The sequence below is a fragment of the Geotrypetes seraphini genome, chromosome 1 (assembly GCF_902459505.1).
Source record: "Geotrypetes seraphini chromosome 1, aGeoSer1.1, whole genome shotgun sequence".
NCBI lineage: Eukaryota > Metazoa > Chordata > Amphibia > Gymnophiona > Dermophiidae > Geotrypetes > Geotrypetes seraphini.
Window position 1 is genome coordinate 517,318,754 of NC_047084.1, and position 27,372 is coordinate 517,346,125.

The 27,372-nt window shown below is 42.7% G+C and overlaps 1 protein-coding gene across 2 annotated transcripts in view; it reads right to left on the bottom strand.

The window, feature by feature from the left end:
- SPTLC1 (serine palmitoyltransferase long chain base subunit 1) overlaps positions 1-27,372 on the bottom strand; it is a 147,048-nt gene that overhangs the window by 25,588 nt on the left and 94,088 nt on the right. For both annotated transcript variants that reach the window (XM_033928949.1, XM_033928952.1), the window contains one exon: positions 26,713-26,767. In XM_033928949.1, coding sequence (XP_033784840.1) covers positions 26,713-26,767 — 55 coding nt within the window. The remainder of the gene's footprint in view (positions 1-26,712; positions 26,768-27,372) is intronic.

A 27,372-nucleotide genomic window follows, 5' to 3' on the forward strand; every position in this document is an offset into this window, starting at 1 on the left:
CCCCACTTTACCGTGCCAGCTATTTTTTCTTCCATTTGCATCTTTGCTTTCCTGACTATTTGACCAACCTCTCTTAACTTCTCCAGATATTTTTGCCTGTCTTTCTTTTTCTGTGATCTTTTGTAGTTTAAGAAAGCTAACCTCTTATTCCTTACCTTCTCAGCTACTACTTTTAAGAACCAAAGTGGCCTTTTTTTCCCTCTTACTTACTTTCCCCGTTAAAGGTTTGTCACTCTTACAATAACTCCATTCAGTTTTGCCCACTACATTTCTACTCCTTCCAGACGTTCCCATCCAGACAATTCCTTGACATAATCCCCCATCCAAACAAAGTTAGTTTTTGGTTTTTTAAATCTAGAACCTTTACTTTTGAATGAGCCCTCTCTAAACCCATCTTAATATTAAACCATACAGTAATATCACTGGATGCCAGATGATCACCCACTGTAACATCAGAAACACTTTTCCTGTTTGTAAGCACTAAGTCCAGTATGACCCCCATCCTGTGTGGGTTCTATTACCAACTGCTGGAACAGTTCTCCTTGTAGAGAATCCAGGATCTCCCTACTTCTAGAAGACTTCACATTAGGGATTCCCCAATCACCATCCGGCATGTTAAAATCACCAATTAGTAAAAACTCCCCCCTTTTTAGATATATTCTGAATGTCTACTATCAAATCTCTGCCCACTTCTTCTGTCTGTGAAGGTGGCCTCTGTATCACACCAATGTAAATATATTTACCATTCCCTCTTTCCAAATTGATCCATAGTGCCTCTTCCTTGCCATGCAGATCCTGCAATTCTGTGGCTTTAATGTGATCTTTAACATATAATGCTACTCCCCCTCCTTTTCTTCCTACCCCGTCTTTCCTGAACAGATTATAGCCCGGTATAACTACATCTCCGTCATGGTTCTCTGTGAACCACGTCTCCATAATCTCCACTATATCCAATTCATCTTCTTCCATCAGTTTCTAGATCCAGAATCTTGTTTCCCATACTTCAAGCATTAGTATATACTGCTTTCCAGACATTGCCCTCTTTTCTCATCCATATAGAGATATTCAGTGATTTATTTAACTGAGGGCATATACTCATCCACAGGCGTTGATCACCCTGCCCCTATCACTTCTAGTTTAAAGCCCTCTTCAGTAAATTAGCCAGCCTGCTGCCAAAGACATTTCTTCCCTTCCTTGATAGATGCATACCATCCCTGCTCAACAGCCCTTGGAAAATCATCCCATGGCCCAGGAAGCCAAAATGCTCTTGACAACACCATCCACAAAGCCATGCTTTCATCTCCAGTATGCGAGCTTCTCTGCCCTGGCCTTTACCCTTGACAGGGAGAATGGACAAGAATACCATCAGCACACCTGACTGCTTCACCTTCTGTCTCAGAGACATGAAGCCTGATATGTTTACAAGGATCCTTGGCAGTATCATTAGTGCCAACATGGATAAGCAGAATTGGATAATAGTCATCCTCCTTCTCCCCTGCCCCCCCCCATGCTGATTGCTGATCATGCAGAAAAAAGCAGCAGTAACAACACTCAGGCTGGGTTATCCTCTTGTTCTGTTACCTGGGGCTCAACTATCTGTCTTCGGTTGGGAGAGGAGAGGTACTGAAGGAAATTGGCATCATTGATGCCTTCTCCTCATTCTTTTGTTGAATGATTAGCATGGGGGTGGGGAGGAGGGTCAGGAAGAATAGAAAGAGTAATATCGAGACAGATAAGGCTGAAGTGAGAGTGGGGAGTTATGCGAAACAAAAAATAGAGACTGGAAAAGGCTGGAGGTTTCATGGGAAAGAACAGATGACATATGTGATAAATGTGACGGGGTGTTTTCTGTGACCGACAAATTTGGGGGCTGTGTATATGGGAATCAGGGATAGGTAAAAAAGATAAGGATTAAAAGAGGGAAAAAGAGGATGGAGGTAGAAAGGTGAATGGAGGGGTTAAATTCTAGGAAAAGTGAAATGCTTGAAAGAGAGAAGGCTTGTATGCCCCCTCTCCATGACCCTAGAACCACTTCTCTCACCTACCCCCTTCCCTTGGAATCTTATCCAACCTCTGAATCAGTCCCAGAACCTCCCTCCCCTCCCATCTTTCTTTCCTCCTCTACTCCATCCTTTTTAAAATAAATTTTTTACAAAAAAACCCCCAAACAAACCAAAAAACACTCCCTCCCCTCTTTATATCAATTCCTGAACTTCCCTACTTGTTAACTCAGCCATAAAGAATGCAAAATATGATATTCTCTCTCCTTCTCTGCTACCTATCAGTTCCTCCTAGACTGCTCATGTCATTATTCTTTTTCTTCCCTATCTTCCCTTTCCTTTCTCCTTCCAGTGCTGCATCCTTTTGAGCCCCTTTTGATGACTTTCCTAGCTTCACTTCTGCTCTCCCTTTATATCTGCCTACTTTTTCCAGAATCCATCCTTATTCTTGCCTCCAATCCCTTTTGATTCACCCCAGTTGCCCTGTGATTCATCTCCCTAGTGTCTTTCCCATCTCTTTTTTCTTTCTTTGTCCTTTTTCCCTAAATTTCTTCAAGACTACACAAATGAACTGGAGAAGCAGGAAAGCCTTTCCTCCTCCTCCTTGCATTATCTCCCTGTTCTGTTAAATTTCACCTTGATCTCTTAAAGTGGGATTACTTCTAAAATGTAACATCAACATTAATGAGTCCTATGGCCAGAGAAGGGTGTGTGTCAGTTTACAGGAACAATACAATATATTAATTCATTCTACTGGATGTAAAAGGTTTACATTAATTTATGATGTGCGCTTCAGCTTCACTGCAAACTGTCAATTTGTTTCTATACTAAGAAAACATCTGACTGATACAAAACACATTGCACTGGCCACAGATGGTCTGTTGCACAACTGAATTCCATCTTTTGAGTAGTGGCTAAAGTACTAAGGGCAAATAAATGCATAAAATATTTCCTGGAATTTTAAAAATCATTATTTAATAGTTAGCAGATAAACCCTATATTTTAGTGTTCTTTACCTAGATCTACAGATGCTACTGATTCTGAATCATCATCCCTGAGCAGTTTATAAGGGCCTGTAATCCTGGTGTGCATAGGCATGCTTTGTCTTGAATCATCATTAGCAGGGCTTCCTAAATCTGTACTTCTAAAGCACAATCAGTTGGGTTTCAGGATATCGACATTAATATGCATACGGTCAATCTATATACAGTATACTCAGCCTCTACTGTACCTCATTTATTTTAGGATATCTTTTACTGTACCCTCTGGATGCCCCTAGACATTGAGACAACCATTTGAGTCCTATGACTAATGGTGAGGTGAGGGGTGTAGAGGACACCCCTTTAAAACATCAACTGGCTTGGAGGGGTTGGTCTTCTTCTGGAAAAATACATTATAGTGGACTCTTTGATGGTATGTTAGCTGGCCAAACTTTGGAGACAGGGTGGACCTCTGGAGACAATGCCTATTGGGAAGTCTGCTCCTGGATATCCTGAAAACCACTGGTCAGAGTAATTCTAGGATGGCCTAATTTACAGAAAAACCTCAATGAACTCTTAATTTGGATGATGGACATAACTGATCCTACACCTTATTGACCCTGAATATTTTCATCTAAATGTGGCCTTGACCAGTAAATGGTTCAAATAGGAAAGTACAGTACCCCCCAAAAAAAAAATTCACGGGGGTTCCGTTCCAACAGCACCCGCAAATTTTGAAAAACTGCAAATACGGTTTAGGAGCGGATCAGAAGCGGGAGAGGGCTGCAGGGGCGGCGGTGGGTGCTGAAAAAAAAAAAAAAAGACTGATGTCTTGCGGGATCATTCTTAGTATTTTCTGACTGCCTCTTCTGGGAACTAAAGTCAGGTTACACCAATCAGGAGCTGCTTTGATATGCTATCTGGCACGTCAAAGCAGCTCCTGATTGGTGTAGCCTGACTTTAGTTCCTGGAAGAGGCAGTCAGAAAATACCGCGAATGACTGAGTTTGCGATTCATGAATTTGTGGGGGTTTACTGTATATGCATTCCTAATCTGTGTTAAAAACTACAACTACTACCCAGAACAGTGGTGGGCAAACCTTTTTACTCAGAGCCACATTTGTGGCTCTCTCGTCCATCTAGGGCTGGGAGGGCTTTCAGTGTGGAAGCAAGAATTCTTCTCAGTTGAGCTGGTTGCCTCAAGGGGAAAAATGCAAGTCTTTGTATTGATTGTAAACTACATTGATTGTTGTATGATGGTAATGTGGTGCACAAAACAAAGATTCCCTAGATTATGGATTTGAGAAGCATGCGTATATTATCCTATAGCTACAGTCATGTGAAAAAACTAGGACACCCCATGAAATATTCATTTCTTTCTTAAGAAATGTTCACATATCGATGTCAAAATCTTTTTTTTTATTTATCTCAGGAAAAGAAAATGTTGTAATTGCAGGTAAACAACAAAACTTTTCCTTGATTTACTCATGAAACAAAAGATATCCACAAAAATGTGTATTCTAACTGAGGAATAAATTAGCACACCCTTACACCATAATAGGTAGTGTTACCCCCTTTTGGCTGAAATAACTGCAGTGAGACGCTTCTTGTAGCCATCTGCCAGTCTCTGACATCGGTCTGAGGAAAGTTTGGCCCACTCCTCAATGCAGAATTCTTTCAGCTGTGAGATGTTTGAGGGGTTTCTTGCATGTACAGCCCGTTTCAAATCACCCCACAGCATCTCAATGGGATTAAGATAAAGGCTTTGACTCGGCCACTCCAGGATTCTCCATTTCTTAGTTTTCAGCCAGTGGATTTACTGGTATGTTTTGGGTTGTCGTGTTGCAGGGTCCAGTTCCGCTTCAGCTTTAATTTTCTTACAGATGGTCTCACATGTTTCTTAAGCACACTCTGATACATGGTAGAATTCATGGTGGATTCTACGATGGTGAGCTGGCCAGATCCTGCTGCAGCAAAGCATCCCCAAACCATGACACTTCCACCTCCATGCTTCACACTTGGTGCGAGATTCTTTTCCTAGAATACTGTATTTGGTGTATGCTAAACATGTTCTCTTTTCTGGTGTCCAAATAATTCAATTTTAGACTCATCTGTCCATAGAACACTATTCCAGAAGTCCTGGAGTTTGTCTACGTTCTCTCTTGCAAACTTCAGTCTGGCCTTGATGTTTCTCTTGGAGAGCAAATGTTTCCTCCTTGCACACCTCCCATGCAAGTTAAATTTGTGCAGTCTCTTTCTGATTGTAGAGGCATGCACTTTTACATCAACAGTAGCAAGAGCCTGCTTTAGGCCCCGTGATGACATTTTAGGGTTTTTGGAGACTTCTTTTATCATCTTGCTGTCTGCTCTGGGGGTCAACTTGCTTGAACGGCCAGACCTGGGCATGTTGGCAATTGTTTGGATAGTCCTCCACTTGAACACTATTTTCCGAACCTTGAATAGCTAATGTCAAATTCTTTTGGGAACTTTTTAAATCACTTACCAGACTTATAAACTACTACAATCTTTTTTCTACTACTACTATTAATTATTTCTATAGCAGTACCAGACGCACGCCGTGCTGTACAGAAGGCCTCAGACAGCTCTTTTGATCTCACCATGGTGTTCACTTTCACCACAGCAGTCATGAGCACACCAAACTAAATGCTGAGGTTTAAGTAGGGCAAACCTCCTTCAAAATGCTGAGTAACGATGTTCTAATCATGTGCACCTGATGTGATATGCCTGTGTATGATTTGAGCTACTTTACATGGGAGGATATGTGGGGGTGTCCTAATTTATTCCTCAGTTAGAATACATATTTTTGTGGATATCTTGTTTCATGAGTAAATCAAGGAAAATTTTTGTTGTTTACCTGTAATTACATTACTTTCTTTTCTAGAGATAAATAAAAAAAATATTTGACATCGATATGTGAACATTTCTTAAGAAAGAACTGAATAAATGTAAGTGTGTAGAGCTCTTAAGTAAATGAAGGATTTGGATCATCAAAACCTAACTTGTGTTTATTTTTTACATATATTTGGCTATTTTGAGCCTCAAGGGCTGGTGTTTTAGATCTTTAGTCTAGTCTGTAATGCATATAAAAAGTGGCAAAAATGAACTTTTTTCCTTTGCCAAAATTTCTCTCTCACAGTATCACCTTTACAACTTCAAAACATTAACTTTAGTTTTGCTTATGGTCCAGATCACTGAAGACAACTGTAACTAGTTATACAAATAAATATGAATATTCAAATTAGAAATCCAGAAAACAGCTGTTGATAGAACCCAGGGGTTAGAGTTCAACATCTTTGATCTAGACTAAATTTTATTTCCTTTAAGTATAATATTTTGCTTTTTTTAAGAAGTGTACTGGGAAAAAAAAAATAAAATAAATGAACTAATGAAAACTTATAACAATGGTTTTCTATGTACTTACTTTTTAACTTAATCTAAAATCATTCTGTACATATGAATCCTGTGCTGATTTATTTCTTATACATTACAATAGACTCTCAGTTAACCGGCACCCATGGGGATTGATAGATGTCAGATAAATGTAGTTTCTGGTTGATTGAGAGTTACTATTATAAATAGACCTAACTACCGTGTTTCCCCGAAAATAAGACCTACCCCCAAAATAAGCCCTAGGAGTATTTTCGGGGTAGGTCTTAATATAAACCCTAGTCCTGGGATTCGCAGGCAGTTCCCCTTCCCTCCCTCCCATCCCTTGTGCAGCAGAACCCCCATCCTTCCCTCCCTTCCATCTGAACCCCGCCGACCGCGAGCGAGCCCTAATACATACCTCCATAAGCAGCGTCGGGCTGGCAGCATTCTAAACAGGCCTGTGAATTCACTCTGCCGCTAGAGCTTGTTGGTAATTGACATATCAAGAACAGGCTTAGAGCTGTTTTTAAAAAAGATTTTTTCCCCATATTTCCCTTCTGAAAAATCTCTTTTGATAATAGGTCTCATCTCTGTCATTCACACAGAATCAATAACTTCAAAGTTTTCAAGTTCACAGAAGCATGACCTCCTTTACTTGAAACCATTATGTCTTTTCTCAGTGACTGTACAGAAAAATCTGAAGGGGTCCAAATATATAACCCCCAGCTCTAGGAGGAAGAAAATATTTTGGAGCTCTAAAGCTTCATCCAGTGCTCCAGGATGCTTTTTTCTAAGCTTTTGAACAATGAGAAGCAGATGATTTTTTTTTTTTTCTTTCTTCTTTTGGTAACATGGTATTTTTGCTACAAAGATGTGAGGCCTCTTGTCAAAGGTCTCTCAGAACACAGAACTTTTTCGGCGAGATCCTGACCGCCCAGTGGTATGTTTATTTGATCTAGGAGTAGAAGAATGGAAAGCTCACACTGAAAAACAGATGATTTTTCCATGTTAAGGGATGCAAAGGAAAAGAGAATTAATAACACTGAGCAATATTATTTTTGTTGCCACAATGAGATTGGGTGTTTCTTATAGATTTTTGGACGCTGATCACAGAAATAACATCAGATTTTTTCTACACGAGTATTATTTTCCAGAAATTTATTATGATGTGTGTCAACATGACATCACTAGTAAACGAATATCGCTCAGTTTAAATATATTATGACATCATTTAGCCCTATTTTTATGTATTGCTTCTAAGACAAGTTGATGAATAGCTAGTTATTGTATGTCCTAAGGGACTGATTTATTAATGATTTGTAAATACTATTTTATGATTGTTTTAAATGCATAGGAATTGGGGGGAGGGGGAATTATTCATATGTATTTTACTGATAGAAGTAAGTTTTTTCAAATTACTTGTATGATTTCTTGTATGTGCTGTTTTTAGTTTGAAAATGAATAAAGAATTTATAAGCATGTCCTAAGGATTAATTCAAATGAAAATGTTGCAGAAATATATTAATCATCAGAACACTTTCTGCTACATTTAGGTTCAAAGAAGATTCCACTGGTGGAGGCAGTCTGTGAACTGTATTTTGGATTTGATGATCAAGACAAAAGTTGGGCTTTTCATATTTGTAGTGTTTCACATCCAGTCAATCTGAGTATTTAGATTAAAAGACTCATAGCCAAGTATACCATTTGTTGTAACAATGATATGGAGAGAGCAGAAAGATTATATTACAGATTTAATTTTGTTTGACATGCATGTTATGGGCTTTTCTTCCAAAAACATGAACCTGCCCGATCGGGCCCAATCTGATGAATTCTCAAAACCCCAATATACAGATGGGGGCGATCGGAGGAACGCCCCCACCTGCCTGCCTGGATCACTCGATAGCGATCCTAGTGCAAGCGCAGACCATCTTGGGAGGAGCCTGAGGCGCCTGAGCCAATCAGGGATTTCCTAAGGGCTGAGCCTCAGGCCCCTCCCAAGGGGGGAGGAACCCGAGGCGCCTCAACCAATCAAGGCCTTAAATCCCTCCCTGTGCATCAGATGATGCGCTGGGAAGTAGCCTAAGGCCACTATTGCGCAATGGCTGGCGGGGGTGCAGAAGCAGGAGGACTTTGCGCTTCCTCCTGCTCTCAAAGATTGAGGCCTAGGAGCAGGAGGGAACGGGCACCCCTCCAGCTCCCAATAATTTTAACGGTATGCAGAGAGGGTGGGCTGGTCGTGGGTGAGGCGGTAGAGCCGGTCAGGATTGATTCGGGGGGGGGGGGGGTGTCGGGCTTGCACTGCGGGGAATGGTGGCAGAGAGCAGGAGAGTCCGGTGAGCAGGCAAGAGCGATCAGGGCAGGCAGGAGAGATCAGGACTAGAGAGTTGCGCGGGGACAGATATCCCACCCATCCCCGCCAAAATCTCACCCGTCCCCACCAGTCCCTGTGAGGAATTCCTCCGTCCCTGCCCATCCCTATAAACTTCAGAAATAGTTAATTAAAGGCTCTGGTGGAGACCCATTTACAAATAAGCAAAGATACTTTATTAATTTGGAAATATTAATTGGGAAGAATACATACTTTGTAAATGGGTTTCTACCAGAGCCTCTAATGTAAATATAAAATAGAAATACTCAGCTGATGAGAACCCCCAAGCTGTCAGCTGAGGACTTCCTTTGCAGTTGGCCAGGGGTCCCTTTTGCCAAGCTTGGCAGGCAGCAGTAGCGTCCCTGAGTCACAGATACTGGCACTTCAGTGGCTCATGGATGCTGCCAGTGACTGCTGCGCTTGGTGGAGGGGAGTTCTGGCCATCTCTATAGTAGAGGTCTGCACGGGAATGGGGATCGCGGGAATCCCCCCTAACCCACGGGACTCCCACGGGGACCCCCTTCTGGCCCACGGGACTCCCACGGGGACGCCCCTCTAGCCAACGGGACTCCCACGGGGATGGAAGACTTAGGAAGCAGGGTTCGTACATATAATATAATGGACAAGTCAGCCTTAGTAAAAGAGGGGGTTTATAAGTTAATTACCTGAACAGAAAACAAAAAAAGGGTTCCACCAAAGAGATTCCACAAGGAAAACAGCAGCGCAAAAACAAAAGAAACTGTTGAATTGATGATCCTGTCAGAAGTAATTGCTGCTTTTTATGGGGATGGGCAGGGATGGAGGTAATTCCTTGCGGGGATGGGCGGAGATGGAGAGGATCCTGATGGGGACGGGTGGGGACGGAGAGGATCCTGTCGGGGATGGGTGGGATTTCTGTCCCCGCGCAACTCTCTACTCTAGAGGAGGTCCTCTGCTGGCGGTGTTTGGGGATCCCAATCAGCCACAGCAAGGGTCAGCAAGTAATTCAACATTGTAGAAATAAAACCAGAAATGCATTTCCTTTTCTTTTGAACACAATACAAAGACATCTTCTATATACATTTCCCAAAGCTAACATATTTTAGTCAATAAATTCCGTTTTTTACCTTTGTTGTATTTTTCCATCAAGTTGGTCCCAGTTTCTTTTTTCCACTTTCCCATCTTCTGTAAATTCTTCTGTTGCTGTCCATTGGTTCCTCCTACCATAGTCCAGAATTTATCCCTCTGTCATCCCCCGGACCATGTGCAGCATCTTTTGCCCCTGCCCACCAACCCAATGCCCAACATTTCTCCAGCACCATGCCACATCTCTCCCTCCATTCCCTTCACCACTATGTCCAACATTCCTCCCTCTTGCATCCCTTTCAATCTGTCATACTGTACCCTTTCCACCACAACATTTCTCCCTCTCATCTTTTTCTTCCCTATCATCTGTACCTCACTCCCTCCCTATGACCAAAAATTCTCCTCTTTCTTCCATTCCCCATGTACACCATCTCTCCCTCTCATTGACACATTCATGCCCAATTCTCCTTTTTACACTGTATTTTGTTTACCTTCTATCTATTACTTCAGACCCATCAGTTGACTCATTTTCATTTTGCCCTTGTATAGTCCTGCACTTTGATACACATACTAACAAAAAGAATTCTTAAATGCTGATTTCCCCTTAAAAAATTAGATAACAGTACACTATGATATGCATATGGTCAGAAGTCAATAAAACACACACAGAAAATACGGAATGGGCCGTCTAAAGGAAACTAACCCTCTCCCCCCTCCCCCCCAATGCTGGAAAGCAAAAATCCAGAGAAAGTGCAATAAACTTTGAAAGGACAAAGCCTAAAGGAAAACCCCCATTTAAATGATCACTTACCAGATATGGGTTCTGAATGCTCAATACAAAACAGCCCTGTTTCTCCCGACTGACTGAGCTGCACTTCTTCGCAGGGCAGCTGGCCCTGCCTTTTCTGCCCCCCTCCTAAATCCTGAGTGCTGCACGTCTTCGCAAGGCAGCGGGCCCTGCCTTTTCTGTCCACCTCCGAGACTCCCGCAAGACTTTACCGCTCCCGAATGCTGCAATTCTTCACAGGGCAGCGGGCCCTGCTCGCTCCACATGGCTAACCAGAAGCCTTACCTACGACGTCAGCTCTGACGTCGGGGGGAAAACTCTGGGTTGGAAACGTGTGGTGTGCTGGGAGCAGAAGGGCAGGAAAAGAAGACGCAAAAGGGCAGGAAAAGAAGACGAGCCATTTGGCTCGAGCTGCCTCCCAACCCCAGGGGATCCCCGAGACCATGAGGGGCGTCCCCATGGGATCCCCGTGATCCTAGGGGCGTCACCACGGGATCCCCATGACCCGAAGGGGGAACCCGCAGGATCCTTGCGGATTCCGCGGGATTCCCGTCGTCCCCGTGCAGCTCTCTAATCAGGACACAGCCCTGACAGCAATGACAGGAGGCTGCTTCTCCTGTCACTACTGTCAGGGTCTGTGCATGGGCGGGGATCGCACATTTGTGATCGCCCCCATTTGAATATGACTGATTGGTGAATCAGTCGGACCTGCCCAAATCGGAAACGGATTGTTCCGAATTGGGCAGGTGAGTGAATCTAGCCCTTGATATGAATTAAACGACTTGTAGTGACATACACATTTCAGCCAAACCTTGCATGACAGAAATATTGAAAGTTATATATTCTGATTCAGTGTTGTAAATTCTATTACATTACCCCAATTTGTTGAAGAAAAATATTTTCCTGAAACTTGCTCTCCAGTGAAATAAATAGCTGGGGCAATGCACAGCACATTGAAGACAGTCATATTAGTAGTCTAAGCCCACAGAGCCAAGACAGACAATATTGACTATTTATCTCCATCTTTTCAAAACTTGCCAAAATGTATAACAAGCATTAAATTAATCAAAATTAAAAATTTTGACATCCATCCCTATATATCTGTATTTTGAGCACAAGAACAATCTCTTGCACAGAAAACAGGGTGATAGTTTGCTGTAAATTACAAACAGAAACAGAACACAATTTAAATAAATGAAACAAGTCAAATAATCCCTACTCTAGATATTCATTCTAGATAATCCCTACTCTAGATATTCACTCTAGATATTCACACAGAGTTACTGATCAAAAAAGGCTTCTCACCACTATGGAAACTAAGAACCATTAGAAAGTACTTTGATGCAGCATCATTCCGCTTACTGGTGCAATCCTCCATTTTAAGCCTGCTCAACTATTGCAACATCATTTATCTGGGGTCTCTCAAAAAAAAAAAAACAACATTCAAAGACTCCGAATCATACAAAATTTGGCAGTGCAACTGATCTTTGGTATAAAAAAAATGGGATCACATAACCCCCTACTACCAAAAACTTCATTGGCTGCCCCTAGAAGCAAGTGTTCAAATTTGCCTGCCTATGTTTCAAATCTATTCTTGGTTTGGCCCCCCTATACCCGGTCTCCCATTTTAAATTGGATTGTTCCACCAGGCCTACACGCAGAATACATATGTTTAGCCACCCTACAATAAAAACCTGCTGATACAAAAGATTCTTTGACAGAACTCTTGCTTTCCAAGCAAGTCAACAGAACGGCTGGCTAGGCAACATCATCAAGCACTCCTCATTCTATCTTAACTTCAGAAAACTAGTTAAACTAAACTAAACTAAACTAAACCTTAGGTTTGTATACCGCACCATCTCCGCGTGTGCAGAGCTCGGCACGGTTTACAGAGGTTGAGAGGAAAGGAACTACAAGGAAAGGATATGGGAGAGGGACTGAGGAGATAGAGGGGGACAGGATACTAGAGCACGGGAGGTGATTAGGTTTTTGAAAAGAGCCAAGTTTTCAAGTGTTTGCGGAAGGATTGGAAGGAGCTAGAATTTCTGAGCGGGAATGAAAGGTTGTTCCAGAGTTCTGTGGTTCTAAAGGGGAGGGATGTTCCAAGTTTTCCTGCGCGGGATATACCTTTTATAGAAGGGAAAGATAGTTTCAGTTTTTGGGAGGATCTAGTCGAGAGCGGGTTTGATGAGTTCCAGAAGAGTGGGATAACAGGAGGAAGGACGCCATGTAGAATCTTGAAGGCTATGCAGGCACATTTATAGAGGACTCTGGAGTAAACTGGGAGCCAGTGAAGCTTGGGGAGGAGTGGGGAAACGTGGTCGAACTTGCCTTTTGCGAAGATAAGCTTGGCCGCGGCGTTTTGAATTAGCTGAAGTCTATGGAGGTTTTTCTTTGTCAGGCTTATATAGATGGAGTTGCAGTAGTCCAGTCTAGAAAGGATGGTGGATTGAACGAGGATGGCGAAATGAGAGTGATGAAAGCAGGATCTTACTTTCCTCAACATATGGAGGCTAAAGAAGCATTTTTTTACTAGGGAGTTGAGGTGATCGTTGAAGGAGAGAGAGGAATCTAAGATGATGCCAAGGACTTTGCTTGAGAACTCAAGCTGAAGAGTGGGGCCGGAAGATAGAGGGATGGAGGTGGGTAAATGGTCTAAGGTTGGGCCGAGCCAAAGTAGTTTGGTTTTGGACTCATTCAGTTTCATTTGTACAGATTGGGCCCAGGATTGGAGGTTCGTAATACATGTGGAAATGTTCTCAGCGAGGTTCAAGAGGTTCGAGTCGGTTTCGAGGAGGATGAGGATGTCATCGGCGTAGGAGTAGAGAGTTTCTAGTGGGGATAAATGAAGGAGTTTCAGAGAGGACATGTAGATGTTGAAAAGGATAGGGGAGAGGGGTGAGCCTTGAGGGACTCCACATTTTGGCTTCCAGGCGGGGGATGAGGAACCGTTAGTGTTAACGGTGTAGGAGCGGAAGCGTAGGAATTTCGAGAACCAATCCAGAACTGTGGAGCTTATGCCTATTTCGGAGAGTTGGAAGAGTAGGATGTCGTGGTGAACGACATCGAAGGCTGCGGAGAGGTCGAATTGAAGAAGAACAGCAAATTTGTTGCGAGAATGGAGTTGTTGCACCTTAGAGATTAGTGAGGCCAAGAGGGATTCGGTGCTAAAGTTGGGTCTGAAGCCGAATTGGTGGGGTAGGAGGATAGAGAATCGTTCTAGGTAGGATGAGAGTTGGGTGGATATGATGGATTCTAATAGCTTGGTTAGGAGAGGGATGTTTGCTATAGGCCGGTAATTTGATGGAATGGAGGGATCGAGGTCGGCCTTTTTCAGTAGAGGGGACAGTGAAATGTGTCCCATGTCGGGGGAGAAAAGGCCTGACGTTAGGGCAGAGTTTATAAGTTCGGTGAGGGAAGCAATGGCCTGTGTAGGGATATTCTCGAATAGGTAGGAGGGGAAAGGGTCCAAAATGCACTTGCAAGTTTTTAGTTTGAGGCAGAGTTTGGAGACTTGCGGTTCAGAGACAAGCTCGAAGGTGGTCCAGGATCTGTCGGCAGGAATGGATACCGGTAAGGTATAGTTGGGAACAGTAGAGGTCAGGGAATTGTAGGAGACTGAGGGGGGGAAGGAGCATCTTAGGGTGGTAATCTTTTCATTAAAGAAATTTGCAAGGGCCTCGGCTGATAGAGATGGCGGAAGCAAAGATGGGTCCTTTTTTATAGTTAGGGAGCGCCAGATGTTGAACAGCGCACTGATCTGGTTGTTGGATCTGGAGATCTTGTCTCCAAAGAAGTTTTTCCTGGCTTTTTTTAATGTTGAATTGTAAAATTTAATATTAGCCCTCCAGGTCTGTCTATCAGAGGGGGATTTGGATTTTTTCCATTTGCGCTCCAAAGCGCGACACTTCTGTTTCAATTCTCTGTGAAGGGGTAGGTACCAGGGGGCCTTTCGGGGATAGGAGATGGTTTTGGTGGTTAATGGGGCAAGGGAGTGGTAGGTGGACTCGGAGAGGATGGTCCAGTTGTGCCAATGTGATTCGGGGTCTATAGGTCTAGGGTTGGAGGAGAGTTTGTTGAGAAATTTGGACCAGAATAGGTTGCTCGAGGTTTTTTTGCGGTAGGTTATGGAATGAGAGGAGTGTGGTGGGGAGTCAAGATGTGACATGAAGACGGGGAGACAGGTAGTCCCTAAGAAGTGGTCTGACCAAGGGACTTGTTCCCAGCGAGTGTCGTCGGTTGAGGTTTTGAAGGTGGTAAGATCAATGAAGGTGGTGAAGTCTAGAGTATGCCCTTTTTCGTGGGTTTGGGATGGGGTGGGTGAGGGAAAGCCAAGAGAGGTAAGGAAGTTGTTGAATTCGGATGTGTCATTGTTATTTGTGTCGTCGAGGTGGAGATTGATATCACCAACAATCAGAAGTCTTTGGAATTTAAGGAAGGCATTTGTTATGGTCTCATAGACGAGATTTGAAGATTTTGCCCAAGGGGTGGGTGGCCGGTATAGTAATAGGATGCCCAATGGGTGGGTGCGGAGTTCGTCATTGACTGAAGCAAGCAAATATTCTAGAGGAGGATGGGTGCCCGTCTCAAGGAGCTGGACGTCGAAGAAAGATTTGTAGAGGAGTGCCAGGCCACCTCCTTTTCGATTGGGTCTGGGAGAAAAGAGGCCTTGGTAACCGTGGGGGAGGAGTTCGTTTTGTGTGAATAGGTCGTCTTTGGCGATCCATGTTTCTGTGATGCACAGAAATCCAGGGTCGAGCTCGTCTAGAAGGTCTTTCAAGATTTGGGTCTTGTTGCACGCGGATCTGGCGTTGCAATAAAGTGTCGGGACTGGGGTGAGAGAGTCCGGGATAGTGTTGAGAGGATTGGCAGGGGGTAGGGGCTTTAGGGAATCTTGGTTGACTTTTCGGGGGTTTTTCTTGGGAGGGGAATTTCTGGTGCGTATCAGTGTGGGGATTCTGAGTCCGGGGCAGATGGTATTGGTGTTTGCGGGGTCGAGTAGGTTGGGGGAGGGAGGTTTCAGACAGAGGGAAGGATAGAGGGGTGAGCAGAGTAGGAGGAGAAGGATCCAGAAGGATGGATTCATGGTGGGGTGGTTGGTGTGTGAGAGTCTGCAGCAAGGGGGAGTAGAGTTTGGGTTGAGGAAGGAGCAGGGGAACTTGAATTGAGCTTACTAAATACGGGGCCGGGAGAGGGGAGGAGAGCCTTTTTTTTATTTTTTTTATTTTTTTTTTTTTTCTTCTTTTATATAAATATATATATATATATATATATATATATATATATATATATATATATATATATATATATTTTTTTTTTTTTTTTTTTTTTATTTTTTTTTTTTTTTTTGGGGACTAAAGGGGCTAGTGAGGACAATTGGCGGCTAAGCGCTTTCCGTGTGGTGCCTAGAGCGGAGAGACTTGGGGCAATAAATAAGTAATGGGGGATTGCACAGTTAAGGTATATAAGTAGCCCAGGATGTGCTAGGGGAATGGGGCAACTGAAGTGAGAGACTGGTAAAAGAGCCTTTGGCAGAGGGTACAGTATGGTGCAGAAACTGAGCAAAAAAAACTGGTAAAAGTTTGGCGTCAAAACAGGAGCAAATACAATAGTAAAATATGGTACAGAAAATAGGGGTATAAACAATGGTAAGCTTTGACAACGGGCAGAATCCGGGTTGGGTAAGGGGAGCTGGGAGTTTGGAGGTCTTCAGTGGACCTTGATAGGTGGGGTGAGGCAGAGAGGAGCCAGAGCTTGCTAGTACAGTCTTGCAGGGGCTTCGGCAGCCCTTGGGTGGGCTGTGGGGCAAAGTTCCTAGTGAAAAGCAGGTCCGCACGCTCCTGCAGGAGTGGCGTCGGGTGGAGGAAGGAGGAACAAGATGGAGGAAGCTTCCTCCTTCCTCTGCCTTGGAGGCGCTGGAGCGAGGAAAAAAAGAGAAACTTTCGTCGGCCCGCTGTGGGCTGGAGAGAGGCCGGGTCACGCTGGCCTTTAGCAGCCCTCGGATGGGCTGGAGAGAAGCAGGCTCGCAAAGTCTGCAGGGCAGGGCAAATCCTTCCTGCTCGAGTGGCGTCGGGTGGAGGAAGGAGGAACAAGATGGAGGAAGCTTCCTCCTTCCTCTGCCTTGGAGGCGCTGGAGCGAAAAAAAAACCAACCTGTTTAACCAATTTGTAACCAAGAACTCTTAAAGCCTTATCCCTGTATACTACTTACATGTACTCGATGTCCCTACATTGTGACTTTTACTTTGTCTTTCTCCCTCCCTACAAATATTCATGTATTCAAAGACTTCATTGTTATTTTTTTTTGCTGACTGTCTAGGTCTTATTGTAAACCACCTCGAACTATTATGGCTTTAGCGGTATATAAAAATAAAATTATTATTATTATTACTAAGCCCATTATACAACCAGGGGGAGATTCCAATATGAAATGCAGCAGTCAGATTGATTTTCAACTTAAAGAAGTATGATCATGTCACTGATTTTTATCGTCGACTGCACTGGCTTCTAGTTGAGGCAAGGGTTAAATTTAAGCTTGGCTGTATTTGTTTTAAGGCACTAACAGGCTTAATTCCTGAGTATCTTATAGAATATTTTATCATTACAAACTCTAAACATTCTAGAAAATCTCACTCATTTTCATTGCCTTCTGTAAAGGGATGTAAATATAAGAAATTTCAGGAATGGTTGTTATCTTTTCAGGTAGCCTTATGGATTAGAGATTTAACTCATATATTCATATTCCCAAATTCCCAAATATCAACAATTTCGATGTGCCTTAAAAACGTAACTTTTTAGGGAATCTTTCAGAAGTTAGATATTGGATGTTTATTCATTTGTATTACTAGTCTTTGTGAACCACATAGAACTTAATGGCATTTGCGGTATACAAGTGAGTTTTATGTTATGTTATGATAATAAAAGAAAAAAGAGGAGACTGCAGATAATGTCAGGAGAATGTGTTTCTGGTGAAGTTAGGACCACCCTGTTTCGGATTAAGATCCTGGGCAGAATTAAGTTTTTCTGACTCTGTCTTATGTTGTCACATATTAGTGAGGACTTTATATTCTACTTGTTCTCACACTCAAAGGAACAGTTGTGAGAAAGGAAAGATTAATCTAATGATAAGTTGGTAGAAGAAAGAGTAAATGGGTTGACCAGATGGCCTTTATTTATAATTGCTGTTTCTGTGTATCTTTCACTCTGAATAGATCTGTCTGACCACACAGGAATACTGCGTCCCAAATCCATCCTCAAGGAGGATATCCAAACATTAGAACAGGTACAATGGAAGGCAGCTAAGATAATAATAATAAGAACATGGAGTTTTACATGGACCGGCAGACTGTTCAAACTGCAGTGAAACTCAAGACAGTTAAGAAAATTATACTATATCCTATAGAGCAGTGTTTTTCAACCGCTGTTCCGCGGCACACTAGTGTACCGCGAGATGTTGCCTGGTGTGCCGTACGGTGCAGACACTGATTAGGCCTCAGGCAGGGTCCCGCACGCGCTCCCATGAGACTCCCCCGGTCCCCGCTGCTGTTCAGTTTCGATCTTCTGCTCTGACGCAACCGGAAACAGGAAGTTGCAGCAGAGCAGAAGATTGAACACTGAGCAGCCGCGCGTGCGCGGCTCTTTGGGAAAGCGTGCATGTCGCCGAAAAACAAAACCTACAAACTAAGGTGAGGCGAAGGGAGAGAGCTGGCTAAACAGTAGGATCGATTGGGCAGGCGAGTGGTGGCTGCGGGGACCGTGCGATCGCTCGTGTTCCCGGCTCAAATTGGAAGGAGGGAGTGAAAGGGAAAAGGATTCTGGGCCAAGGGGATGAAGACGGAAAGAAAAACCCACAGCAGGAAAGAAAGGGAAGGACAGGCAGGTGAGCCAGATGCTAGAAGCAAGGGGGGGAAGAAAGAGGGAAAAAAGCTAGATGGGGTTGAAAAGAAGAGACACACTGGTATGGAAGAGGAAGATAGGGGAAATCTGGACACAGGAAGGTAACAGAAAGAGGGGAAATTATGTGCATGGGGCATAGGGACAGAGACATAAAGGGGACATGCCATGGGGATGGTATATGGACACAGGGGGGGCAATGACAGATACATAGGGGAGATATTAGAAATGGAGAAAATAGGAGCACAGAAGCGAGATGGTTTGTGGGGATGGGACAGGGACCGAGCTCGCAGGCTCCAGTGGCTTGCACAAATTACATTGTAACGTGCCATGAAAATAAGAGGGAGGAAGGTAGATAGATAAGCCACGTGAGAGGAGCTGAAGGGTAGTAGAAAGGAACAGATGGTAAAGGAGGGAGGGAAGGGTGGTGGTGGAAATGAATAGGACAGACATTGAAGGAGGGTGGAGAGGAACAGACCCCGAAGGGAAATGTGGAAGACAGAGTGGGAAGAAGACACATGACAGACTATGGGGGAGCGGAGGGAAGAAGATGGGTGCTAGACCAATTGGGGGGGGGTGAAGGGAGAGGCACAGTAACAGCAAATGGAAGACGTAGAGAGAAGACACACAGTGGATGGAAGGAATTGAATGAGAAGATGTGGAAAGCAGAAACCAGTCAACAAAGATAGAAAAAAAAAATTATATTTATTTATTTTTTGCTTTAGGATAAAATAGTATATTAGTTGTGTTGATAAAAATTTATAAACAAAGCCCTGCCAGCTGAACATCTCTTTCTCTAGTTCAGCAGCAGGAACTTTGATTTATAAGAAAGGAATAAGCTAAATATTACAGTACTAAGGCTTATATGGATGCAGCGGGGACGGTGACGGGGCGGTGAATGGGATGGCAGTGGCGGTGACGGGGCGGTGAAAGGGATGGCGGTGACGGTGACAGGGCAGTGAAGGGAACGGCTGTTGACGAAGAGCTACGTGTGTGTCTTTCTTCGATTCCAGCCAGAATATCAGCTTTGTGTTCAGCCAAACAGGCCCAGGTTTCACACTGAATAAAGTATTTTATAATTTTTCACTATTCTGTTTACTTAATATTTCATAATAAAGTAATTATAAAATACTTTCTTTGTGTTTATTTGATTCCTATTCAAGAGAATTACTTTATATATAGTCAATATAGGCACAGAGTTAAATTTTTTAACATTTTCTAATGGTGGTGTGCCTCGTGATTTTTTTCATGAAACAAGTGTGCCTTTGCCCAAAAAAGGTTGAAAAACACTGCTATAGAGAATTTTGAAGGCAGTTTCTTTTTATTATCATAGAACCAATTAAAAGAAAGGGTTATTTTCTAAGATTAAATGGTAGTAAAATTATTGAACATGTTGGTCACAATATGATCTACAAGCGAAGACAGAAGAAGAAAAAGGAGTTGACTTCTATGCTCACTGGATGAAAACTAGCACGTCCATCTTAGATAAAAATTGCCCCATACGAAAGAGCAAAAGCTGCTCAAACAAATACAACAAATGGTTTGACGTCGATCTCCTAACAATGAAACAATCAGTAAGACGATTAGAAAGAATCTGGAAAAAATGGGGAGAATTGTCAGACCGAAACATCTGGAGATCCAACATAAAACTCTACAAACAACAGATAAAAAGAAAAACGTAAAACTTTTTACTCATCCAAAATTAACTCATCTAATATTAGCTTAAAAGGAGCCAACATAAAAGAACTGTTCAACATAGTTACAAATTTATTCGACACCACACGCCACACTCAACCCCTGCACAATACCAAACTACCCTCAGCAAATGATCAAGCACAACATTTCGACTCAAAAATCAAAAACCTAAGAAATAACTACTCGACAATTGTTGCATATGAACATCAATCAATTGATATACCAAGAAATGAAATACCAGCGGACATGATCTGGAGTTCCTTCCACAATTTAGATTGGAATAACTACATCAAATTATATAACAAATACTCTAAATCATACTGTGTCCTGGATTCATGTCCCCCAGATATTATGAAAGCAGCTCCACTAGACTTTAAATTATCCCTATTGAACTATCTAACCAATAACCTAAACAATGGAAAATTCCTCACCAATAATGGTCATATTATAATAACCCCAATCCCAAAAAATTGTAAAGAATCAGCAACATCAATAACCAACTATAGACCAGTAGCATCTATTCCATTTATGGTAAAAATCATGGAAGGATTGGTACACACCCAACTAATGGAATATCTCAACCAATTCTCTCTTCTGCACGAAACTCAATCTGGTTTTAGGCCTCTGTTTAGCACTGAGACAGTAATTGTGGCCATTCTGGACAATTTGCGTTACTTGTTCAGTAAGGGCCTCAACGCCCTAATCATGCAATTTGACATGAGTTCTGCCTTTGACATGGTGGACCATAGAAAACTGTTACAATGCCTAGACGCAATCGGAATCAGAGAGGTACTGAACTGGTTTCGAGGTTTCCTTATATCACTCACCTACCAAGTCCGTTTTAATCACGATCTCTCTGACACATGGAGCAATCCATCTGGCGTGCCACAAGGATCACCACTATCCCCTTTGCTCTTCAATGTTTACATGTCCTCATTGGGTGCACAACTTTCCCAGCTGGGGATAAAAGTATTTAACTACGCTGACGACTTCACGATAATTATCCCATTCACCAACTCTGTCTCAGAAGTCACCCTCAAAGCCACAGAAGTACTAAATCAGATGGAGCAATGGATGACTGAATTCAAACTAAAACTAAACTCAGAGAAAACAAACTTTTTCATAGCATCGCCATACCTACTTGACACTATAGCACCAATGTGCATCAATAACCTTAGTTATCCCATTCAACCCACTATGAAGATATTGGGAGTAACACTGGACAAGAACCTGACCATGAAAGACCAGGTAGACTCCTTGATCAGAAAAATCTTTCTCACCCTCTGGAAGTTTTGGTCCATCAGAGCTTACTTCGACGTCTCATCATTTCGAATTCTGGTACAATCCCTTATACTGAGTCAATTCAATTATTGTAATATCACCTACTTGGCACTCCCCCAGTAGAATATGCGGCGATCGCAACTAGTTCAAAATGCAGCGGTTAGACTACTTTGTGGACTGAAGAAGTTTGATCACGTAACACCTTCCTATCAACTTCTACACTGGCTGCCGATGGAGGCACGTGTGAAATTCAAGTTTGGTTGTTTTTGCTTCAAGGTACTTTATGGCTTAGCCCCTAAATATATAACAGACCTTTTCTCTTTCACAACCAACAGACACAAGCGAAGCTCACACCTGAACTTTGTTTCTCCACCGGTTAGAGGTTGTAAATTTAAAAGTCATCACCAACATCTTTTCACACATCAAGCAGTATCATGGGGTAAAGACCTTGAACAATTGCTCTTGCCTACTACCTATGGCGAATTCAGGAAACGCCTAAAAACACATCTGTTCCTGAAATACTTAGGAAACCAACCTGTACTATCTTAGTCCTCAACAAACGATCCCTAGAACTATCAATCACTAAGTCTGTACTTTGTTTATTCCATTCAATCTGTAACATTTCTAATCATTGTAAACCGCATAGAACTTCATGGACCTGCGGTATATAAATTGTTATTATTATTATTATTATTAAACGGAAGGCTGAGAGGGACAGAACCATAAGTAGATTAGAGATAGAAGAAGAATGGAGAGAACATGCTGAGGCATAGGGAATAAAGGAGAGAGTTCACATATGCTGGAGTAGAAGACGACGCGATTTGAAGAACTGACAAAGGGTTTTGAATTTAATGTAGGCTTATATCAGATGTAAGTAATCTGAATGAAGGAGTGAATAACATGGTCAAAGCAGTGAGTAGAGTGAAGGAGTTTAATGACATTGGACTGGATGAGTTAAAGGTATTTGAGTGAATTGATGTGAGAAAAAACAAGGGAAGGGAGAAGGGTGAGAATATGCGATGGATCAAATAAAGAACACAGGGGCCGAATATGGTATATAGCAAAGAAAGAGGAGCAGCAACATATTGATCTAGGCTTTGAAAGTTATCTTAAGAGTCGAAAATGATACCCATGATTTTGATGGTGTCATAGAAAAGGAGTGGATGGTTATCAAAAGAAGGGCAGGGAGGGCTGGTCAGAAATGACAACAATTCTTCTTACCAGTACTTGGCAAGGGAGAGAGTCAGTGAATCAGCAGGTTCCAGGGCAGGTTCAAGGAATAGAGTGTGGATTTTTAAGAAAGAAGATTAGCAGAGGTAAGAACCTAATCTGTACAATCCCACTCTATTCCTGGACAAGCAGGATGTAACAGAGCAGTCCCAAAAACTGGGTGGGGCTGATGAGCCAGCCACCAAAATGGAGGAACCAAAAGCAGAATCCTGCTTGGCCACCACATCAATCTGGTAAAACTTGGTTAAGGTATGCAAAGAGGATGAGATAGACATCATATAGATCTCCTTCAAATAGATCACCAGCAACTCCGCCCAAGAGGAGGAAATGCATCTGGTTGAATGAACCCTCACCGAGAGAGGAGACTTCTTCCCCGCAGCAACTTAGGCAGACAAAATGGTCATGCAAATCCATCTGGGAATGGATGCCTTGGAGACTGGCTGGCTCTGGCGGGCAGGACCCACCAGGACAAACAGATGGTTGGAGACCCGGAACTCATTTGTGACCTCCAGGAACAGAGTCCTGTGCACATCCAGTGACTGAAGAACCTGGTCCTGCTCTCTCGAACCAGAGGACACAAAAGTTGGAAGTCTAACCTCTTGGTTAACGTGAAATGCTGAAACTGTCTTAGGCAGGAAGGTTGGAACCGTGCGCATGGAGACACCAAACTCCATAATCTGCAGGAACAGATCCCAGCAAGACAAAGCCTGAATCTCAGAAATCCTGCAGGCCAAAGTAATGGCCACCAGGAAAACCATCTTGATGGTTAGATCCTAAGAGAAGTGTGTTCTATTGGCTCATAAGGCGGACGAGCCAGTGATCAGAGAACCAGATTAAGATTCCATGTTTGACAAGGCATCTGAAACGGAGGCCGTAGCCGGAGTGTGCCTCTCAGAAAACAGACAACATCTGGATGAGAAGTCAAGGAGCCCCCTAGGGGCTTCAGTCCGAGACAGGAGAGACCGGCCAGCTGAACCCTAAAGGAAGCCACTGCCAGCTTTTTCCCCAACCTGTCCTGAAAAAAACTCCAGATTTCTTGGAATTGACGGAACCAAAGGATCTGTGGTAATATTATACTTCACAGAAATGTCTCAACCTTATTTTATTAACCCCTTCATTTCCCCTTCCTTCAAATTTTCACCATCATCTTTGATATACTTGCTCCCATCTCACACACCTGCATTGGCCCCTGGGAGTGGAACAACCTTCCATGATGCATTCGCCAGCAACAAAATGTACAGAACTTTAGGAAACTGCTGAAAAGACATCTGTTCTGTAAAATGAAATATACATAGAAACATAGAAACATAGTGGCAGAAAAGGGCTATAGCCCACCAAGTCTGCCCATTCCAAAGTATTCGCTCCCGAATTTACTCCCTTAAAGATCCCATGTGAGCATCCCATTTACTCTTAAAATCCTTCACGCTGCTGGCTTCAACAACCTCCAGTGGGAGTCTGTTCCACTGATCCACCACTCTTTCGGTGAAGAAGTACTTTCTGGAGTCTCCTTGAAACTTCCCTCCTCTAATTTTCAGCGGATGCCCTCTGGTGGTCGAGGGACCCATGAGACAGAAGATATCATCTTCAGACTCAATGCGACCCATGATGTACTTAAACGTTTCAATCATGTCTCCCCTCTCTCTTCGTTCCTCAAGTGAGTACAGCCGCAACTTCTTTAGTCTTTCTTCATACGTTAGATCCTTTAGCCCCGAGACCATCCTGGTGGCCATTCGCTGAACTGACTCGATCCTCAGCACGTCCTTACGGTAGTGTGGTCTCCAGAATTGAACACAGTACTCCAAGTGAGGCCTCACCATGGATCTGTACAATGGCATAATGACTTCAGGTCTCCTGTTGACAAAACCTCTGCAGATACAACCCATCATTTGTCTTGCCCTGGAGGAAGCCTTCTCCACTTGATTGGCAGCCTTCATGTCTTCACTAATAATCACTCCTAGATCACGTTCTGCCATGGTCCTAACCAAGGTCTCTCCATTTAGTGCATAAGTTCTGCGTGGGTTTCTCTTACCCAGGTGCATTACCTTGCATTTCTTAGCATTGAAGCCTAGCTGTCAAGTCGTTGACCATCGTTCCAGCAGTAGTAAGTCCTGTATCATATTGTCAGGTAATAAGCTGTTGCCTATTATGTTGCAAATTTTGGCGTCATCGGCGAACAGTGATAGCTTTCCCCTAAGCCCTTGCGTCATATCTCTTATGAATAAGTTGAATAAAATCGGGCCCAAGACTGAGCCCTGCGGCACTCCACTGAGCACGTCCGACGTTTCTGACGGGGTACCGTTCACCACCACCCTTTGTAGTCTACCGCTCAGCCAGTCCCCAACCCATTTAGTTAGAGTGTCTCCCAAGCCCATCGATTTCAGCTTGTTCAATAACCTTCGGTGTGGGACGCTATCAAATGCTTTACTGAAGTCCAAATATACCACGTCCAGTGCCTCCCCGGCATCCAGTTGTCTAGTAACCCAGTCAAAAAAGCAAATAAGATTGGATTGGCAGGATCTACCCTGGGTGAACCCGTGTTGGTGGGGATCACATAGGTTTTCCTCATCTAGGATTGTGTCAAGATTCCGTTTGATCAGTGTTTCCATGACTTTACACACTATAGACGTGAGACTCACTGGCCTGTAGTTTGCTGTCTCTGTCTTGCTGCCCTTTTTGTGGAGTGGGATTACGTTGGCGGTTTTCCAGTCCAAGGGGACTCTTCCTGTGCGTAGGGAAAGATTGAAAAGCACAGATAAAGGTTCCGCCAGGACTTCACATAACTCCCTGAGCACCCTGGGGTGTAGGTTGTCTGGCCCCATGGCTTTGTTCACCTTGAGTCTTGATAGTTCGCTGTAGATGCTACCTGGCGTAAATTCGAAATCCTGAAACGGGTCTTTCTGGCTATCTCCCGTCTGAAGCTGTGGACCGTCTCCCGGTGCTTCACATGTGAAGACTGAACAGAAATATTTGTTTAGTAGTTCTGCCTTGGCAGAATCTGATTCTGCAAAGTTACCGTCCGATTGCTTCAGGCGTACAATCCCATCTTTGTTTCTTTTCCTGTCTCTAATATAGCTATCTTTATCTTTATCTCCTTTCTTAATGTTCCGTGCTAGATCTTCCTCCATTCGGATTTTGGCCTCTCGGACTACTTTTTTGACAGCTCTGGATCTAGTCCTCTTTCGCCTCCTGTTTTCCTAAATGTTTGTAGGCGATAAATGCTTCTTTTTTCTTTTTAACTAGGTCTGAAATATCTTTGCTGTCTGAGTTTGGTTGGTGGAGAAGGAGTGATGAGTCTTGAGTGCTGGTCACAGAGGTGTTCGATGGTCTGCTTTGTTTTACTTGGTTTAATGATGTCTGTTATTGAAGCATCTTGTATGGCTTATGGAATTTTATATTTTGATGTATGTGTGGGGTTGGCCAGTTTTGGCCTTAACTGATATTCGTCGTTGATGCAACGTGTATGTTACATATAGTTTGATTTGATATGTAAGTATTTAATTTGTTATAGTGTGTCCTTGTAGTGTTTTGTGCGACAAATGTAGAGGTTTTATTTTGTATGTTAATATGTATCTTGTCCTGGATAAGGACGGGTGAGAAATAAACAAACAAACAAACACAAGCTCTTCATCATACATAAAAAATGGCCCACACAAATGCAATTAACCAAAGTTTTGTCGTCAATGGAACTGCTGAATGATACAGTGATAGGACAAGACTCATTTGGCAGTGTTAGCAACTATTTGGAAAGACAAAAGTATACAGTAACAGACCATTCTGATAATAATTGATGTTCATTCAACCACCACATTGAGTTTTATGGGCAGTGAATTACATGGTGCATTTCTTAATTTTCTGTGTGTGGCCTGCTAGGGATTGTACCAACATTAATGTGGCTAGCCCTTTCTGTAAAAAGGTTGCTCATCCTTGGTCTAAAGTGATGTCAATTTCCCTTCAAATGATTTCCCTGCAAACACATAATAACCACCAACCTAGCCCTTTTCAGTCACTTTTACTAGAATACTCACCCCTGTAAATTTCTGTGTATCCTATTGCACTTTTCCTTCAAAACTTGAAAAATCTCTGTCAGAAAACAAAAAGATCTTACTTAACAAACATAAAAAAAATTAAATGTCCAGAAATACACAATATGTGAAATATTCTTTAAAAAAATACACAGAATATCAACAAGAAACCCCACTAGATGTGACAAATATATTAGAAACCTCTGACACTGTTGTTGCTACTCCAGCAACACTACTTTTAACGGTAGCATTGTTGTCGGACAAAGAATGGATTTTGAGAATGTTTTTTCAAAATAGATCTAAAGAATTTTTAGGATACAAAATCCAGATGTTCCTGGATGTTTCAAGGGAAACACAAAAAAGGAGGCGGCAGTTTCTAATTTTGAGACCTGCAGTAACTGAGATAGGAGGTGTATTTCATCTTAGATTTCCTTGTAAGTGTACAATAAGATATCAGTCTGTAAAATATGTTTTTCAAGAACCTTCTCACTTATCCAGTTTTGTGTCTCTTAAATGTCTTGGGAGAGAAAAAAGTTTAACAGCCTCAAAAGAATAAATATCTCTCACCCCCTTGTAACTACTGATTTTCTTAAGTTAAGGATTTCCTCTTTTGTTTTTTTCACTCAAGTTAATCTTGGATCTTATGTTCTGTTGTTTGAGGAC